General features: G+C 52.3%; 1 protein-coding gene across 2 annotated transcripts in view; it reads right to left on the bottom strand.

Annotated features, from left to right (window-relative positions):
- The window catches only part of NRF1 (nuclear respiratory factor 1), a 58,608-nt gene that overhangs the window by 10,635 nt on the left and 29,218 nt on the right, over nucleotides 1-18,755 (bottom strand). Inside the window, exons 9-11 of one of the 2 annotated variants that reach the window (XM_069003808.1) lie at nucleotides 17,336-17,493; nucleotides 14,691-14,815; nucleotides 672-728 (exon numbers count right to left, since the gene is read on the bottom strand). In XM_069003808.1, coding sequence (XP_068859909.1) covers nucleotides 672-728; nucleotides 14,691-14,815; nucleotides 17,336-17,493 — 340 coding nt within the window. The remainder of the gene's footprint in view (nucleotides 1-671; nucleotides 729-14,690; nucleotides 14,816-17,335; nucleotides 17,494-18,755) is intronic. The other variant, XM_069003809.1, reaches the window with a different exon arrangement.

The following is an 18,755-nucleotide window of genomic DNA, read 5'->3' as shown; positions in this document are numbered from 1 at the left end:
TACAATAAAATCATTGGAATCGAATCACTGTTTTTAAAAACAACTGAAATACCCCATATCCTAACGAAGCAGATGAATATTTGGCAGAGTTTCTGCAGGGACAACACTCTGGGCATCCCTGCCAATCACAAATAGTGTGGGAAGGGAATAGAGATCATGTCGAAGGCTCCACCTACCCTCCTGTGCTGTGACCCTCACAGCCCATCCTACTTCTTCCTTCAGGTTCCTGCTCCAAACCTCTAACTCCTCAGGGCTGCTGGGTGCTCCAAGGGTATTTGTGGGGTTTTCTCTTCTTTGCTTTGCTGCTTTAAAGCTGTAACAGGTCCGTGACCTTGAAAAAGCCAAACTTCACAAATCCAAAAGGCCCAGCATCCCCACAGCCCCCTCTGTCACCGCAGGACTGCTGCTGCTGAGGGCTGCTACAATCCAAACCTCTGTCCTCACTGATTCTTTACTGAAGTCATGATTACGAGACAGCTCGGCTTGTGTCAGGCTGAAAGGAGATATCAGCACATCCCAAAGACATTTCTACCCCAAATGGTGCCCAGGCACAAAACCCAGACAGACACAGCCCCTTTAACCCCGAGAAACACCAAGAGGGACCTAAAGGTACAAGTGCAAACCCAGCTAAATCCCAACATTCCAAACCGCCACCACAGAAATCCACTCACCTGATGAACTCTCTGCCAGGCTCCACTTGCAACCTGAATAGTCTGCTGCTAGGACGCCTGACAATGAAATGCAAGTGTAAAAGGCTGGGAAAAGGGCAAATGCTACAGCTGGGGAGGGGAGGATTTAGTGGGGTCATTAATGTGCTCATAGGAAATGCATCCTTTGGTTTACTGGGTGAGTGCAAAAATTCAGTGACCACAGAGGAGGAGAAAACTCAGTGGCCACAGAGGAGTAGCTCCCCAACGTTAAGGCAGAGTAACTAAAATATTTCTAATTCCACACAGAACATTGTGTGTGTAAGGGGGAGGTGAGGTGGGAGGTAAGAATAAAGCCCTGCCAGATATTTTACAAATATTTAGACCAATGGTTTAATCAGCCCAGCGAGGAAAGTCTGCACCAAAGCAGTGAAATCCATCACGGAGAAGCTCAGGCCACCTCCAAGAAAGCTCTCCACAATCCCCAGCGTAGAGACGAATGAGGAGCAGAAATGGCTGCCAGAGTGGAATTTCTATGTATCCCAAGAGCACGAGGCTGGGAAGTTGATGAAATCCAGGCACTCCTTGGGGCCTGGGAGGAGTTCCATGTGATTTTAAGGCTCTGTGGGACTGGCTGGTTTCAGCTGGGCCGGTGCCGATGGATCACATGCGAGCACGGACATGGGCACATCCTCCAGAGCCTTGAGCACATGGAGACATAAAGCAGCCATTGTGCTGGCAGAAAGGCAATCTGTAACCAGATAGGCCCTGGCTCCATCTAAAAGCCATTTTCCCAGCATTTTGCTGACTTGTTCCCCAGGAGCCTCCCTGCCACAACAGGGTGCACATTCATGGCCAAGCGGCGGGTCCAACGCCACGGGTTCTCCCCCCCGTGCCCCATCAGTGCCTCTGTGCCAGGGAATTCTGGGCTCTTAACCCAACAGAGGTGACACGAACATCCCAAATGAGCTTTTGGAAGAGGATAATTCCCTGGGAAGGTGTTTAAAGCTTTGCCTTGATATGGGAAGCTGCAGCTGTGGCGATCTGATGGAGCCTCACCTTGCACTAGGTCCTGCCCAGCTACCGGGAGGTAAGTTTGGCTTTTTTCCTTGGGGGAAAAAGGGCTGGAAATGCACCTGAAGGCTCCTTTTTTTCCCTCCTCCTCAAAGCACACCCTCCAAATCCAGCTAGGAAAGCATCCCTGCTCCAAAGCAGCACATCCCCAGCTGCAGCAGTGCCCTGTGCTTTGGTGTCCCCAGCCTGTCTTTTACAGGACGAGGGCCACGTTTGGCACAGCTTCCCCCCAGGTAGGACCTGGCCCATCCTCAGCAAGGCAAGCAATAAATCACAGTGCACACACGACTCAGATGTGGAACTTTTCGTGTAAAGAGCAAGTTTTTACAGTCCACATTCCTCCTGGTTTTGTGCACCACCGTCTCCCACTGCCCCGGCTGCGCGGCAGGTGGGATGGGTTCCCACCTCTCTCTCCTGGGAGTATTTATTCTTGGAATGCTGCTGCCTCTGGCAGATTCCTCCCTTTTAAACTCTGCACATCTGTTGCTAAAAACAAAAAGTTTGGGGCCTGGCCTGGTGACTGAAGGCACAGAACATTTGTGCCCAAACCATCAAGGCCAGGGGGCTTGGAAGCCTCCTTTGCACACCAAGAGAAGGCAACAATGGGTGCAGGGAGAAGGATGAGTTTGTTTTCCCTAAAAAGGAGTTCTCCAGCTGTTTTGTCCCTGAGGGTCTCCCCCTGGACGTGCAAAGGGAAGATTTGTGGCACATGGACCTGAACAGACAAAATCTGTGAGGAGAATCAAGCGGTGCAAGAGCCTGTCCTGTCCCTTCCCAGGCTGGAAAATGAGAGAGCTCTGGTGGTGGCTGGAGAATTCCTTCTGCTTTGTATTTTCTGGGATGATTCAGGCCCCAGTCCCACTGCTCTGGCTCGGATGGGAGGCCCCCAGGTGAGGAAGCACATCTCCACCAGCAGCAAACACACAGAAACCCTAAAACCCGGCCAAGTCTTGTTGATTTTCTGCTGCACTTCAAACCTCTTAGTATGTAATTCCTATTTGGAAGTGAGACTCAAACTTTTCTCTTTTTTTGGCAAGAAAAATGTACTGGGAACCTCTGAGAAGGACATCATAACTCATCCACAGGTCAGAGCAATGGGAAACAACCAGGAACCAAACTCACTGCTGGCTGTGATCGAACTGAAACCCCCCTGGCTGCTGACTTCAAAGGAGCTGAACATCCCCTACTTATGCCAGCAATAAAATTCCACTTCCATTAGCTCCGTGTCCACCACTTAACCGCAGCAGTCCCAATTTACACAGCAATTAGAGCCCCCTAATGCTTGGGAGTACAAAGCTTTGGCGTTTTTGGTTTTTTTTCCCCCGATGGGAAGAGGTGGAAGGGAAGAGATCAGGCGGCTCAGGGGAATAGCAGAGAGCCTTTCACTGCGAGGGCTCGTGCTCAAATCTGTCCTAGGCCAGGGGAACAGATGGTCCCTCCCGAGGGCTGGGCCGTGGCTTACATGAAATAAGGGATTGTCTCAGGCCACTGGTGGACAATTTATTGCAGCCACAAACACCCTGCTGGTGGTTTCTGCTCGAGAAACCCAGGGATTCCGTGGCCATGACGTAACCGCTGCCTACCTGATCCAAGGCGCCTCATCCCTGGAGGGAACTGAGGGGAATTGCTGCCTGTGTGGTGCAAGAACCTGGATCTCGGGCTAAACCCACCTGCTTTAGCTGTCATCAGCTCCTTGGACTTGTCAGCACCAGAATGCACTCACTGAACTTCCCCTGGGAGCTTTAGAAGGTTAAAATCGTGGGGAAAACAGAGATGAGGAAGTTCAGGGATCTGTGGCAACAAGAAGGCAAAACCACAGGGAAAGGAAGTTTGCTACAGTCTGAGCTGGGGATGGGAATAATAATACCATGATTAATTTTAAACCAGTTCCAAGCTGGTGCTCCCTCAGTCTTTCTGTGTCTTCTCCAGGGCACAATTGAACTTCCCGTGGGCAGATGGCAAAAAGTCCATCGAGTATCCCCGGAGCTGAAGGGGGTCCACATGAACCATCAGAAAACGTTACCCAGAGAGGAAGTTGTATAAATGTGAGGGAATAAATTACACCAAAAGATACGAGGCTGGGAGACAGAAGTCAAACTCAGGCTTAAAAATGCCACTCATGGTTTTGGCAAAGATTTGGAGGAAACCACTCCATGAGGAGAAATGGGTTTTTTTTCAAATTCTTGGAACCTGTTTTGCAGCTCCACGAGGATTCCAGGAGGAATCCTGGAAGTGTGCGCTCCTGACCTGGCTCCAGAGACACCCAGTGGGGATGGACTCGTGCAGCCTCTCCCACCCTCCTGCTCCGGTGTGCCAGCCTGGGCCCGTGGAGAGCAGGGAAAATAGGGCGATTCCCTGGAATCTTCCTGCACAGCTGTTTACCCGCTGCGGATTACTGCTGTCACATGAGCTGCTTTACAGCAAAGCCAAGCTGTCTCCACGAGCTGAGAAGGTCACTGGGAGACAGGGGCCTGCAGGGACAGACACACCGCCCTCCTCTGCCACTGCCTTCCCAAAGGGACACCGGGCCTGCAGGAGAAGCATTCCCGATGGTCAGAGGGCAGGGCAGGATGGTTTCACCTCCACGACCTCTGCTCAGCTATCACTGCACTCACCCAGTGCGAGGGACAGGAGGGCAATCCCAGGGCTGAGCCTCCTGCTGGTCCATTGACCAGGCTCCAATCAAAGTGTTGGAAGCTGGAAGAGTCCTTAGGGTGACAAATTTCCCTTCTCTTCCTTGGGTGCTCAGCAGTGTTTCGGACAAGGCCACCCAACTGTCCCCAGCCAAGGGATGCCAAGGTGGAGCTGCATCTCCTCAAGCTCTTGTACAACCTGCTGATGCCTCAAATAACACCCCGGCCAATCCCAGAGCGGGGAATGTCCTCTTCAACCCCAAAATCTAACAGCTGAACATCAACTGAAGAGTTTCACTTGGCAAAACAGAAATCTGAAAGTTCACTGCAGCCACTTGGGAAAATTCATTAAAAGCTCCCATCTTCCTCGCTCTGCCAGGGCAGGGCTGGTGCAGGAGGAAAAACCTTTCTGCTCACAGGCTCAGGGGCTGCAGGACAGGGCTCTTTACTATGCCCCAGAGGCACGAGACAGATGGGGCTGTGCTTTTAGGCTTTAAAATCAGTCCCTGCTCCGGAGATCCAATGAAGAGGATAAATCCAGGCACAGAGTGATCCTCGGCAAAAAGCAGCAGGGGAACGCGGGAGGTCAGGCCCTGCTGAGGAAGCAGCTGAGGCTCTTAGGAAAGAGGGGCCGAGCACTTTTTAAGGCAAAGAAAACCAACAGAAACCTCGAGTTTGGAGACGTCCATCCAGGAGGTGGGAACGCACATTCCAAAGAGGAGCAGGGAGCGAGGGAGAACAGAAGCCACAAGTTGCCCGCAGGGAGGAAACTGGTGTTTCAAAACAAAAGACCACGAGGTGGGTAAATGAAGAGCCAGCAAACCTCAGCGCAGGGAGCAGCCCCAAGATGCAGACAGGGCATTTCTCCTTGCCCGGGGCTGCCTGGCGGGGGGAGAGCTCACAAAGCCCATCTCATTTCCTAAGATGCCTCCCACAGCAACAACAGCTTGCTGGGATTTCAGCCAGCTTCCCATTTGGATCAGATTGCACCCTACACCCACTGACAGCCATTAAGGGCCTGGAGCTCACAAAGTGCCCCGGGGTCAGACGAGCCTCCATCCATTCAAAACCCAGCGACTTTTTCCACAGCTCTGCAGAGGAGAGGGTGGCCTGATCCAGCCCGGCCCGGAGCCACGAGGGCACCTGCCAGGGAGGGCAGGGGCTGTGCCCTGCTGCCATGAACCAGCAGACTGCAGCCCGGTTCTGCCGGGGTGCAGGGGGATTAGGAAGCCCCTCTCCATCTGCCCTGATTCAGGGTAATCACAGGCTGCTCTCTCAGTTCCTCGGGTGGTGCAGAGCACAGGTAAGAACAGCAGTGGCATCCCCAGCCTCGCCCGTGGTGCAGCCCTGTCCCATCCCAACATGGATGGGGATGAGGCAGGAGGCCTTGCAAGCCAAAATCTGCCAAAATCTGCACTGGAAGATGCTCCAGCTGCTCCACAGCTGTGGGGACCACTGCCCATCCTCACCCTCGGGCAGTGAGGGGTCAGTTGGGATCAGCTGAAGGAACTGCCCTGAACTCCAGACACAAATTCAGCTCTGCTCTGGGAAGCAGCTCTCGAGGAGGGAGAGCTGGGACCTCTCCTTTGGGGTTGCCTGGAGGAGCAGGAGGAGCAGAGATCGTGCCAGCAGCATGAAGGTGTCCGGGGATCTCTGCTGTTAAGCTGGAAAATCTTCCAGAGAGGGGCTCAAAAAGCTGAGGTGGGGCTGCCACATGCTCCAGATAGTTTGGAATGAGCTGTTACTACAGGCAGAATCCACCACATGGGAATTTTTTCCTGGGAGAGAGGAGCAGCAAAGCAGAGCCTGGGTTTGATTCAGGCTTCATCCACGCCCACCCAGCTCCACACTCGTGGGTTTGAACGCTCAGCTCCACACCCAGCACGGATCTGTCCAGCAGAAATGGCAAAAAGCTGCTTTCCCCAGGCTGTGATGGCCCTTCCAGGAGCACCACAACCCTCTCTGGACCCCCTGAAGAAGCTCTGCTGACCAAGCCTCTGATCTGGGTTAGCATAAGCGTGGAAGAGGAGGCCTGGAGAAAGGACTCAGCAGTATCTCTGATGGGTCAGGAGACACGCAGGACTGGGCAGAGCTGGATTTCTGACCCCACCTGTGCCCTTTCCCCTAAGCCAAGAGCTATAAATAAAACAGCACCGGGCTGGAGATGTGCAGCTTGTCAGGAGAGCAATTCCCCATCCCAGCCCGGAGGCAGAACACCGATCCCAAAGCGTGGCACTGCCGAGATCTGCTTGCAGACACCCTTCATAAACACCTCCATCCCTTCCCATGCCCACTCCTGGACTGAAATGTTTGTCTGTCCTGCTCTGTGCTTCCAGAGGTATTTAGGAAAAAAGCCCACTCTGCTGGCTGCCATTCCTTTCCTGCCTGGATTCCACCACATCTCTTTCAGACAGAAGCATGTCCAAGGATTAACATTCCCATCTATTGCAGACACCCCAAAAAACCTGCTGTGACCACAGAGCCACGTGCCCTGACAGCCCCACACACCCAGAGGGGACCAGCAAAGCTCAGGATGTGGCTCTCAAAGCCAAGCTGGTGGGGATTTTGTCACCATAAACTGAAAAAAACCACCTGGAATGGTGATTTAACATGGATTTAACACGAATGGTGGTGGTAAAGTCAAATGAAAAGTCTCATTAAGAGATCACAGAACCACGGAACAGTTTGGGTGGGAAGGGACCTCTCAAGGTCATCCTGTTCCACCCCTTTCCATGGGCAGGGACACCTCCCACCATCCCAGGCTGCTCCCAGCCCCAATGTCCAGCCTGGCCTTGGGCACTGCCAGGGATCCAGGGGCAACCACAGCTGCTCTGGGAATTCCATCCCAGCCCCTCCCCACCCTTCCAGCCAGCAATTCCCAATTCCCAATCTCCCATCCAGCCCTGCCCTCTGGCACTGGGAAGCCATTCCCTGGCTCCTGTCCCTCCAGCCCTTGGCCCCAGTCCCTCTGCAGCTCTCCTGGAGCCCCTTTAGGCCCTGCAAGGGGCTCTCAGCTCTCCCTGGAGCTTTGATTTCTTGAAGACAGAGAAAACCAGGATCCAGGGAATACAAATACATCCCTTCACCTGCCAAAAGGCCTCTTTCCAGCACCTATCCTGCACTGAGCAGCTCTGTGTGAATCCAGCTGGATTACTGAGGGGCTGTGAGATGAAGGTGCAGGAGCCTGGGCAAACATCATACAAATCCACCGAACAAACGGGCTTCAAATCCAACCTAAACCCACAACAAATCCCAGCCAAGCACCACATTCAGTGTTCCCAACCAGACTGACCAGTTCCTGGTTTGGGATGAAGAGTCACCACGTGAATTGTGGGATTTAACAAAAAACAGCTGGGATCCATCAAATATGAAACTTCCCAACACGACAACTCAGAAGACAGTGTCAGATCATCTGAATTTTCCAAAGGAAATTCAGGATCAGCCAAAAGAACTCCAGCTTCCTGTTAGGATGGCAAAGATGGGAACTGCTTTAGGTAGTCAGACCTGCTTTAAATTCTTGCACCAGCCATCAGGCAGCTCCTCTTTCAAAATTCATGGCTAAAGAAGAAATCCTGCCCGGCCTGGAGTCGCTACCAGTCCTGCTCCCTTCCCTCTTGCAGCCCAGAACAAAAGGGAACATATTGCAGCTATGCTGAGAGAGAAGAGCTGCCGTCTACTCCTTTAAATGTAATGTTAATGCCTCGTAATCAGCTTTAATTTTTAAACAGACCCAGCCCTCCTGTCCATTTCCCCTAATTCGGGACACGTGGAAGGTAAATGGCCTGCGCTTAAACCGGGCCAGCCTGGGCTGTGACAGCTGGGGAGCCTGTAAGTCTCAACTGCCTGATCACAGGAATGGATGTCAAAACTCACCAGGGGAGGGGAAACGGGGAGGGCAAGGGAGGTGCTGGAGATGCTGTGAGGTCAGGGAGAAGCCAGGAGACAAGGCCAGACGGGGCACGGCTCGTTTATGGGGTGGAAGCTCCCCGAGACCAACAGGACAGGGAGAGATGATGGAAGTGATGGAACTTTGCAAGCAAAGGCCTTGGCAGTGGCTCCTTGCCCCAGGGAAGGGGCTCCCTTTTGGGGTGCTGGGAACACCGGCATGGACACGCTGAGCAGGAACGGCCGGAGGCTTTTGGGGACAACAGCAGATCCCGTCAGGAACTGAGTCACCCCTGGTGCCTCCCCAGGGTGCTGCCTCCTCCCTCTGTGATCTCAAAGGGCAGCTTTGGAGCTAAAGAGCAGCCCGGAGACTTCATGTGAGCCTTGGATACAGAACAGGGGCACAAAACTGCTTGGGAGGCTCCTTGTGCTCCCCTGGCACCGCTGCCCTTGCAAAGAGGAGAGAGGCCTTGGAACAGCCCGAGTGCTCATCACAGAACAATATTTTTCCCCAAGAATCATGGAATGGTTTGGGTGGGAAGGGATCTTAAAGATCCAGCTCCGACCTCTTGCCATGGGCAGGGACAGCTTCCACTGTCCCAGGGTGCTCCAGCCTGGCATTGGACACTTCCAGGGATCCTGGGGCAGCCACAGCTTCTCTGGGAACCCTGTGCCAGGGCCTGCCCACTCTCCCAGCCAGGAATTCCTTCCCAAAATGCCATCCGACCCTGCCCTCTGGCAGTGGGAAGCCATTCCTGTAAGCCCCATTCCTGTAAGCCCCATAACACACCAGAAGGCTGCTGTCAGGTCTCCCTGAAGCCTTCTCTTCTCCAGGCTAAATAAAGACAATAAAATGAGGTTTCCCTACCCCAAAAGGCCAAACTGTCCCCAGAAATGACCACTCTGTGTTCCCATCAAGAGACTTTTCGAGGAAGCCCAAAGGGATCCGCTCCAGCCCCTGCCCGTGCCGGGCTGTGCGGGGCCGGTTCCATCCCACACCTGGGAACGGGACCCAAGGCAGCTCTGCCCATGGATGTGGCACAGCAGGGACTATTTTTAGCCCCGGTTGGTGGGCAGACAAGTCCTAATCAGCAGCAGTAGCCGCCTCGTCAGCAGTGGCAGGATGTCAGAGCAAAGCCGGCCGGTGGCTGTGACAGCCCCGCGTCACAGGGACAGCTCGGGATTAGTGCCGGGAATCAGGCAGGACGGGCAAACGCCACGGGAGCCGCCAGGGTGGCTCCAAAGGGCAGGGCAAGGTGTGCCAGGGATCGGCCTGGCTGGGAGGGGTCGCTGCAAACAGCAGCACGTTGGGGGCTGGGGAATGTTCTGGCTCTTGGCAGAGCGGGAATGAGCTGGCTGCTGGCATCGGAGCTGCGGCCGGTGTCCCATAGTCCCACCAGGGAATTCCTGGTCACACACAGCAGAGAGCCAGAGGCTGACAGGGAATGGGTGTGGGCACAGGGATGCAGTCAGGAACCCTCTCTCTACAGGGCACATGCAGGGCAGTGAGTGTGGTTGGAATCATGGAATCATTAAGGTTGGAAAACACTTCCCAGATCGAGTCCAACCATTCCCAGCACTGCCAAGGCCACCACTGACCCACGTCCCCAAATGCCACATCCACATGGCTTTAAATCTCTCCAGGGATGGGGACTCCAGCACTGCCCTGTTCCAATGCCTGACAACCCTTTCAGTGAGGAATTTTTTCCTAATATCCTAAACCTCCCCGGTGCAATTGGAGGTGTTTCCTCTGGTCCTGTCGCTTGTTCCCTGGGGAAGACTCAGACTTGACGAGGACTAAGCTCCTTTTAACTGAGGTTTATGCCAAGGTATTTCACCCAGAGTCCAACAGCTCCACTGCTGATAATTATTCATTTATACACAGCAATTTGTCCTCTAGGAAACACCTCTCCCTGTTCCTGGAGCTGCTCAGCAAAGCCAGGAATTCACTCCTCTGCTCTCCTTGCTGGCAGCCACTGGCATCTCTTCTACCCTCTCATCTGAAACACACCTGCAAAAATGATTTTCCTCACCTTTCCTTCAGATTGGGATGAAATCGTACCTGTTTCAGGGCAAACCTTCATAACAAAATTCTGTTCCCACCAGGGAGGCCCTACAAAAAGCTTGACTTTTTCCTTCCTGTCCTCCTGGATGCAAACATGCTGATCTGCACTTTGCCAAGCTGCTAGCGACTCATTTGGCTCCATATTCCCTAAAAAGGAGATCCAACAGGAAAAACATAAAATACTGCTTTTTAAAAAGTGAAAATTGCAGCCCCTAAGCCCCCCTCCCCAAAATTTATAAATATTTTTCTCGTGTGAAAAAGCCACCAGGTCCCACTGGCTCAGCACTGCACCTCCCTATCCCGAGGTATCCCAAAGCAAGGACAGGGATCCCAAAAACCTGTGCCAGGTTTTCCCAGCGTATCCGAGCGTTCCTGCTCTCTGGGAGACACACACAGGATAGGGAACGGGATCCCAATCCTGCCCTTCCCTCCTGGATGTGTTTTCCACGGCAAACAGCCCTCAGAGAGCCGGGTGGGACCGGCAGCCGCGCTCCAGGCCCGGAGCTGCCGAGAGGAGCGCTCCCATTTCCCATCTGCACGGCCAAGGCTGGGGACAGCTTCCCACCTGTTGACTTTGTGTGGGAAGCTCGGCAGCCTTGCCCAGACCTGAAGCTTTTCCAGCATTTAAACCTCTTCCCACACCGAAATCACCACCTGGGGCAGCAGTTCCGTGTGGCACTGTCACCCCAAATGCCGCTGGGGGCTCCTTTATCCCGCAGAGACGCTCGGGTACTGACGCCTCCTTGCTGGGGTTTGCGAAAGCAGGGAGCTCGCTAATCCCCCCCTGCCCACGTCAGACCCTAATGCTCTCCCCAGGCACAGTCCTGGCTCACCCCCAGCCCTAAGCACGGCCCCCTTTGGTTGTACAGAGAGCAGGGATTGGGTTTTCGGGATGGCTGGGGGATGCAGAAGGGCAGGACTCAGTGTAGGCTCCTCTCAGTGTCCCCCTTTGTGCTCCCAGCAGCACAGGGAGGAGATCCAGCAGGAAAATGTGCTCTGGGGACAGGAAAAGGGCAGCCAAGGGGGACGAGCAGGATCCATTGGGTCTCTGGCTGGACCAGGCTCTGGTCTGTGAAATTAATTCCCTGGTTATGGCTCGATCCCACATCCTCCCCTGCCTCTTCCTTCTCAACTCTTTCCACTGTGCCTCATTCCATGCCCTGGTTTGAATCCCGCTGGGTTGGAGCTTGGAGCTGAAGCTTGGAGCATTCCACTCCTCTCACCTTCAGAAACAACCCCACATTTGTGACGACCCCGAGGCTGTTAAACCTTCCTTGGTCAGGGAGCTGCTCTGCCCCTCCCGGGCAGCCCTGCGCAGGCACAGCCCCGCCAGGAGCCTCATCAATATTTCAGGATGCAGCCGGGAAGCCCTGGCAGCTTTCAGGGCCCCCACGGATCAATGGCAAACAAAAGGCTGCAGGAGGAGGATGCTCCAGCACCGGCACCGCTCCTTCCAACGCTCACCGAGCTTCTCTCACTCCAAAAGCAGCTCCAGAGCACAGCACTTCCTCTCAGCAGAGCATTTCCCAGCATTTTCACCGATTGGTGCTGCCACGATCCCCTCTGCTCGCTCTCCATATTCCTCTGTTTAATGCCAAGCACTTAGGAACAAAACCATCTGAGCCTCCAAGCGTGGGGTCACCGCTTCCTGCATCCCCACTCCGAGCAGATGCTCCGGAGGAGCAGGAAAACCATAATGCACTTAGTTGGTTTGACACTGCATGGGAGCAGGAGATCTTGTTTCCTTCAGCTGGGAATGTAACAGATCACAAGATTATCCACAGCCCTTTCGCGGTTCGGCCACGTTCCTGGGCTCCCTGCAAGACATCCAGCCCTAGATTCCAACATATCCATGAATACACGGATGTTTCCTCCTTTTAGCCATCGTGGTTGTCTTGTATTATTATTATTATTATTATCATTATCATTATTATTGTTGTTATTGCTATACCAGAAGTGAGATAGAAAAAAATAATAAAAGAGAGTAATTCCATTTAATGGCTAAAATCAGGAGTGAAACATCTTGCCTGACCTCCAGAAATATTGATAGAAATCATGGAATGGCTTGGGTTGGAAGTGAGTTAAAGATCATCTCTTTATGGGTAGTGGACACCTTTCACTATGCCAGGTTGTTCCAAACCTGTCCAACCTGGCCTTGGAAACTTCCAGGAGTGTCAAACTCTCTCCTTTTCCCTATCAATAAGATGGGGATAAATTTCTATCCTACGCTTCCAGATAGGATTTTTCCTCAGAAAAGTCCTGCAGAACGCTAAGAGCAATCCCAGAGAGAAGCATTTCTTGGGAATATCAGCAAATTAAGACCTTGCAAGCAACAGCGAGCAGGGGGAATTTGCTGGTTAGGACCATTCCGGCTCTGGCAGCTGTTTTCCCCAAATCACTCCCAATTCCACCTCCTCTGGACAGAAGGGCACAGAGCAGTTTGTTCCTGCTGCATCCATCAAATCCTGTCCAGGAGGATGCTCCCACTCACACCCCGGGTATGGAGATAAATCCCGCCGGCAGTGCCAGTGCTGGAAACCCATCTGCTCTCCCTCCCCAGACAGAGACAGCAGCAATGGATACCAACATCTCCTCCATCCCTGAGGGAGATATATTAACTGGTTACGTAAGGAACCAACAGCATGGAGCTTCCAAGGACTCCAAAGCCCTTCCCCTTAATACCACTGGAGATTAGAGCAAATCGAAGGAGAGTGGAAACCAGGCGAGGGGCTGTGGGTGAGGTTTTGCTCACAGGAAAATGCTGCAGTCTCTCCCCTTAATGCACTCTAAATCCCATCTGATTTCCAACTCGGCTGCTAGGAAGGGGAAAAAAAAAAAAAAAAAAGAAAAAAAGGGAAAAAAAAAAAACCAGCCCAGCCTGCATTAAAATGATATCAATGCTGGGAGAGTGAGGCAGAGTGACTCAGGGAGGGAGTGGAGAAGGGGAGTTTTTAGGGGAAGCATCCAGAGGAATCCAGACCGTGAAAGCATTTTGGGAAGCAGAGCATAAAAGGAGCCAGGGGTGCAGATCTGCTTTTCCAAATCTGAGTAGTTGCTGGTTTTGAGCATCCAGGGTCAGATCCTGCCTCCGATAAACACGCAGCACTTATCACCCTCACGCCAGGCTGCCGGCAGAATAAACACAATCCTGCTCCTCCCTCGGTGCCAGATGCATTCCCAGCTCCGAGGACAGGGATTTCCCTTCATTTCTGCTCCCTCTTCAGGCTGGCTGACTCCACAGCAAGGGAATCCAACCAGCTCCGAGTCAAATTCCTCCTCCCTCCACTGCAAACTAAACATCGACGTTTCAAAGGGAGCGCGCTCCCGGCTGGATGAAGATTTTGATGGAAGTCAGCCTCGAGCCCTCAGCTAAGCAGGTTCCTGCTTTTCATGCAAAGTGACAGCTCTGCCACCCAACCGTGGCCCTCCTTGGGCAACTCACGTCCAAAAAACCCCACCCTCGAGGTGATGTTTCTTCACAACTTTACCCTTTGCTCCCTTTTCCGGCTGATTTTGACACCTCCTTCCACTTAATCCAAATAACCAGTGGGTTTCTTGGATAATGCCATAATAACCAGTCTGAGCTTGGAAATTATCCCAGAGTCAGGCTGGGAAAGACCTCTGGGATCACAGAGTCCAACCTATAACCCAACACCAAGGCTTCAAGTGCCACGTGCAGGTGTTCCTCAAACACCTCCAGGGTCAGGCAGAAGCACAGAGATGGAGGCAGTGGATGAGCCCCAACGAGGCACATTTGCACATTCCATTCATCCCTTGGAGCGGTTTCTATGGATTTACAGTTTTATTTCTAGTTTGAAGAGCTGCAAAAGTCACCAGATGTGGCAGAAGGGACACAACAGGTGAGAAATGCTACAGAGAATCCCTGGAACCAAGGGACCGACTGTGGTGGGAAGATGGAAAATAAAGCAGGAGGAAAAGGAGCCGAGGTGGACTCAGGAGCAGGCACCAAGCACAGAAAAAAAGCCTTGAGAAGGGCAGGAAATAAGCAATAAAATGTTGGTTAAAGAGTTTTGGAGATGAGTTTATTATGGCACCAACGAATTGTATTAATTGATCAAGCCTGGCCCTTCCTGTGCTGGGCACAGACACACATCAGGGGGAAGTTTTCCCCTCAAAAAAATAAGGATAAAGAGCCAGCTGGCAGAGGATGGGAAGAGCAGAGCCACCAGCACCATGGGAGCAAACGGGGGGTTAGTGCTCCCATTCCACCCTGAGATCATAACTCACAACTGGTCAGTGACCCCCTGAGTGAGGGAGGAGTATTTTACCACCAAAACGGTGACATTTCAATAAAAAGAGAGGAAAAGGCCGTTTTTAAGAGCCTAACTTAAAAAAACCCAAATAAAACCTTTGCAGAGGCCTTACCATTGGCATCCTGGACTCCGGTGAGCGCCCCGACCGCTGCTGCAGTTTCCCCAGACAGGACAATCTGTCCCCCTCCTTGAAGGGTGGCCTCGGCCAGCGTGGCTACGGCGTGGGCAGCGGCTTCACTGCGGGCATGCAGAGGGGAGAGCAGGGTTAGGAACACCAAAGGAACAAATCATTCCATTTTAACCAGGAAACACAGCCCCGGGGAACGACCCAGAGCAGAGGGATTCACATCTGGCCTGGATGAAGTTATGCAGAGCAGGAAATGCACGCTGGAGGAGGAATGGATGGGAGAAGCTGCTTCCAGTGGATTTTTTCAGCTTGCAGGTGTCTTAGAACACCCCTGTGTTCTCACTGTTGCATCCTTTCACTTGGGATTGCCTAAAACTTCGGGACAATCCAAGCAATCATTCCACATGGCTCCTTCCTGCCTTGGGACTCAGGTACCAGACTTTTGGCACTGGCACATCCTTTGGGGCTCTGCAGATTTCAGAGCTCTGCTTTCACCCCTGGTTCTGCCAGCTCACCTTGCCCTGAACCAGGCCCAGAGCTTGCCAGGACCAGCATCACCAGCTCTGGCTTCAACTCCTCCCCAGCCAAGCGGTTCAATAACTCTTTTTAATGAGTGCTATTTTCAGCAGAGTGCTGGTAGATTTCTCCACACAAATGAGGCCAGGCCAAAAGCCCTTCTCGTGCAGCAGCCCTGCTGTGAGAACAGCAGCGTCAGATATTTAGGAAGGGCTGTGCACAATCCTTCCCTTCCCACACCCTCCCAGCTTCCCAGAGACTGCCTCTGGACCATCAGCTCTGATTTGTCTCTAATCCCCTTTGAAACCCATCCACACCTTGTGCTTCCCCAGCATTCTGGAGCAAAGAGCTCCACAGTTAATTAGAAGAAAAAAAATTGCATTACGGTGCTTCACAAACTCCTGGCTGGGCGGCCCTTTAGTCTGATCTTGTGAGAAACAGACAATAAAACCTTTCCTTTTTTGTTTTCCTCACCATTTCATACATTTCCAGTGATCTCCTTCCCAAGCTGAAGAGCCCCAGCCCACTGTGGCATGGATCCTTCCTGGGCTTTGATCACTCTTGTCCTTTCCAGACCTTTTCTATCTGAGTGGTGAGCACTTCCCACACCATTCAAGATGTGAATGCCCCATCAGTTATTCCAGAGGCCTAATCCTGGCTTGTCCTTTGTGCCTTTCCTTGTAACTCCCAATACTCAATTTATTCTTTTGACAATATCTGCTCAGCAGTGGTAAAACATTCCTGGAGCCAAATTCCCTACCAATTCTTACCATAATGAGCTAAAAAAGCAGGGATTTCCTTCGGCTTCCCCATGGATGCTCCTCCTCTGCTCATTCTCTGCTCGACCAATTGACTCAAATATTTTCCAAGTATTTTCCCATATTTTCCTTCTCTTCCCTCATTTCCTGCTTAGATGCCAAACTCTTTCCTACTGCATCCCCTCAGGGTGGATTTTCAGTTCTAAACAGCCCCTCTATGTCTCAGAGCAGCTCTTAAACACTCTTAGAGCACCAGAATATTTTCTTGTCTGGTTTCCCTCCTCCCCTTGGCACATCCTTCTCCTGAGCCTGGAGCTCTGGGAAGGCTTTTTCCCTGCAGGAAGGCCAAGGGCAGCTCAGCAAACCTGGGATCAGGTGTAACCCCATGCCCAGCCTTCCCACTTGGGAAAAAAAAACAACAAACCCATGTAGAGAAATCCAGAATCCTGGAAATGTGCAAGTTAAAATCCTGCAAGTTGGATTTGGGGAGATGGGGCTTTTTCCTGTAACTCCAGTGTCCTGAAAAGATCATTTGCTTTTAAAAGGGAACTTTACAGGGAAACTATTAGTAAATAAAAAGCCTAGTTGACCAAGCCTTGTCTGCTGGTTGTAGCAGACAAGAAATATCTCAAGGACCCGTACCTGGACCACAAAGAGCAGAAACAGTTCTAGGCGTGTTTGGGATTCAATCCCAACAGAAATTTGGGAGCAAACTGGGATCAAAGTGATTCCTTCAGCAGTTTCTGGATGGAACAAGATCTTGGAGCTTTATTCCAGCCACCAGCAGTGTGGTCTGGTGCCCTGTCCTATCCCCTGGCTGCTCAGCCAACAGCCTCTAAGCAGGATCCTGGTTTGGAAGAGGAAAATTCTTGTCCACGCCTCAGCAGTGGGAAACCTCCTTCCCTGCTGTGCTGTGATTTCCTACAGCGCCCCTGCTCCCTCAGGGAGTGCCACAGCCATTTCCAGGTTTTAGGAACAGCAGGACAAGTTTAAGCAACTCAGCAGAGCTGAGCAAAAATAATTTGTCCTGCTGGGTGGACCTGTGGAGCTACACCTCAGATCTGAGCACAGCCAAAACCCTTACAGAGCTCCTTCCAGCACTGCAGCTCCTTCAGCTTCTACTTCAGAAAGATTGGGGAAAAAAAAATCCAAAAACACTGGCCTGTGGATGAAATTCTGATTCTGAACAGAGCAGGAATCAGGAACTGTCCTGCACACACCTGGACACCGCCTGCCACAGGAATTGGCTATGGAAAAGCCCCTCAGCAGGGTACAGAGCGGACTCTGCACCATTAGAAGGACACCCAGGAAGGAGATGCCAGGCCCAGGCTGTGCCAGGGTACCCTCTCCAGGTACCTGTTAAGTGCCATGGTGACAGTGGCTCCCTGCTGCATCTCCTGCGACGCTGCCACCGCCGCCTCCGCTAACGAAGCCACCGCCTGTGTGGCCTCCGATGCCTGCGTCGTCTGGATGGTCATCTCCCCGCCCTGTAGCGTCGCCCAGTTCTGCTCCACCTGGGAGGGGAACACAGGGAAAGGCTGTAGGATCAGGCATCATCCCCTCAAGGGGTGGCTGCTTCCCAAAAAGAAAGAGTCGGATCATTTCAAGAGGTTTGCGCCGAGTCCTGCAGGTGTCCGGCGCTGGGAAAAGGGAGGGAGGCTGGGATCCACCTGAGGATGTGGCTGGACACCACGACCCTCACCAGCCATGAGGCTCATACTCCATAAAGATCCATAAAAGTCCTCAAAAACCCAGAAATCCCTCTTGTCCAGCCAAATCCTCAACAAAACAAGGCAGTGCTGTTGTTGTTTTACTCAGATCACTGCCTGCCAGCCTGGGCTGTTCATTAATTAGCTGTGCTTAATGGCCATAAATTAAAACACAAGTACCACCTCACCAGGAGGAAGAATTCCTTCCATGGAGAGTGGCAGAGCTCTGGAACAGCTGCCCAGGGAGGCTGTGGAGTCTGGAGACATCCCAAACCCACCTGGACGTGTCCCTGTGTCACCTGCCCTGGGTGAGCCCGCCTTGGACTGGACGATTTCCAAAGGTCCCTTCCAACCCCAACTACTCTGGAATTCTGTGTTTCTGCAGTGCTGGAGCCCAGCATGGATCACATCTCTCAGGGAAAGGGGCTGTGTTTTCCTCCCTGTTTCTATTTGAACCCATCCACTGACATTTTGGGGATTGTCCATGTTCCCATCCAGGATTTATGTGGACAGCACCTGTGACCTCAGATGGGATCGAGCCATATTGCTTATTAAAAAATGATGGTGGCTGGAAGTGTTCACGTATCCCTAAAATTCCCTAACTCCAGACCTTCCCACAGATGATTTTCATATTACCTAAAGTTCACCCAGTTGCTCATTTTCCCCTATATTTTCATTTGAAGCTTCACAGTTCAGGAGATAATGATTTTATGGCCACAAAATCCACCAGGATGAGAACTAAAAACATATTTTGGACCAAAGAAGTGGAGGGGGCCTGCTGACAAATCCTACTGGCTGCTTTGCAAGATGAAGATCTCCCTCCACCCCCCATCCCTGTTCCCATCCCCGTAAACATTTCAGGACACTCACCAACTGCTGAGACACACAAACAAAAATGCTGTAGAAGGTGATGGAAAAAACACCTCAATTCGTTGGGATGGAGAAGGATAAAAAGCCCAGAAAAGCAGAGCTGGCTCAAGACTCCAGGTAAAAGTTTGCACGAGGAAATTTTGCTGCCTTTGGACAAAGGTTAATCCCAAAACGGGATGGAGAGGGAGGGAGAACCC

This window comes from Aphelocoma coerulescens, chromosome 1A (genome assembly GCF_041296385.1).
Source record: "Aphelocoma coerulescens isolate FSJ_1873_10779 chromosome 1A, UR_Acoe_1.0, whole genome shotgun sequence".
NCBI classification, from domain to species: Eukaryota; Metazoa; Chordata; class Aves; order Passeriformes; family Corvidae; genus Aphelocoma; species Aphelocoma coerulescens.
The sequence above is the reverse complement of the archived record's forward strand: the minus strand, read 5'-3'. Positions and strand labels throughout refer to the sequence as shown.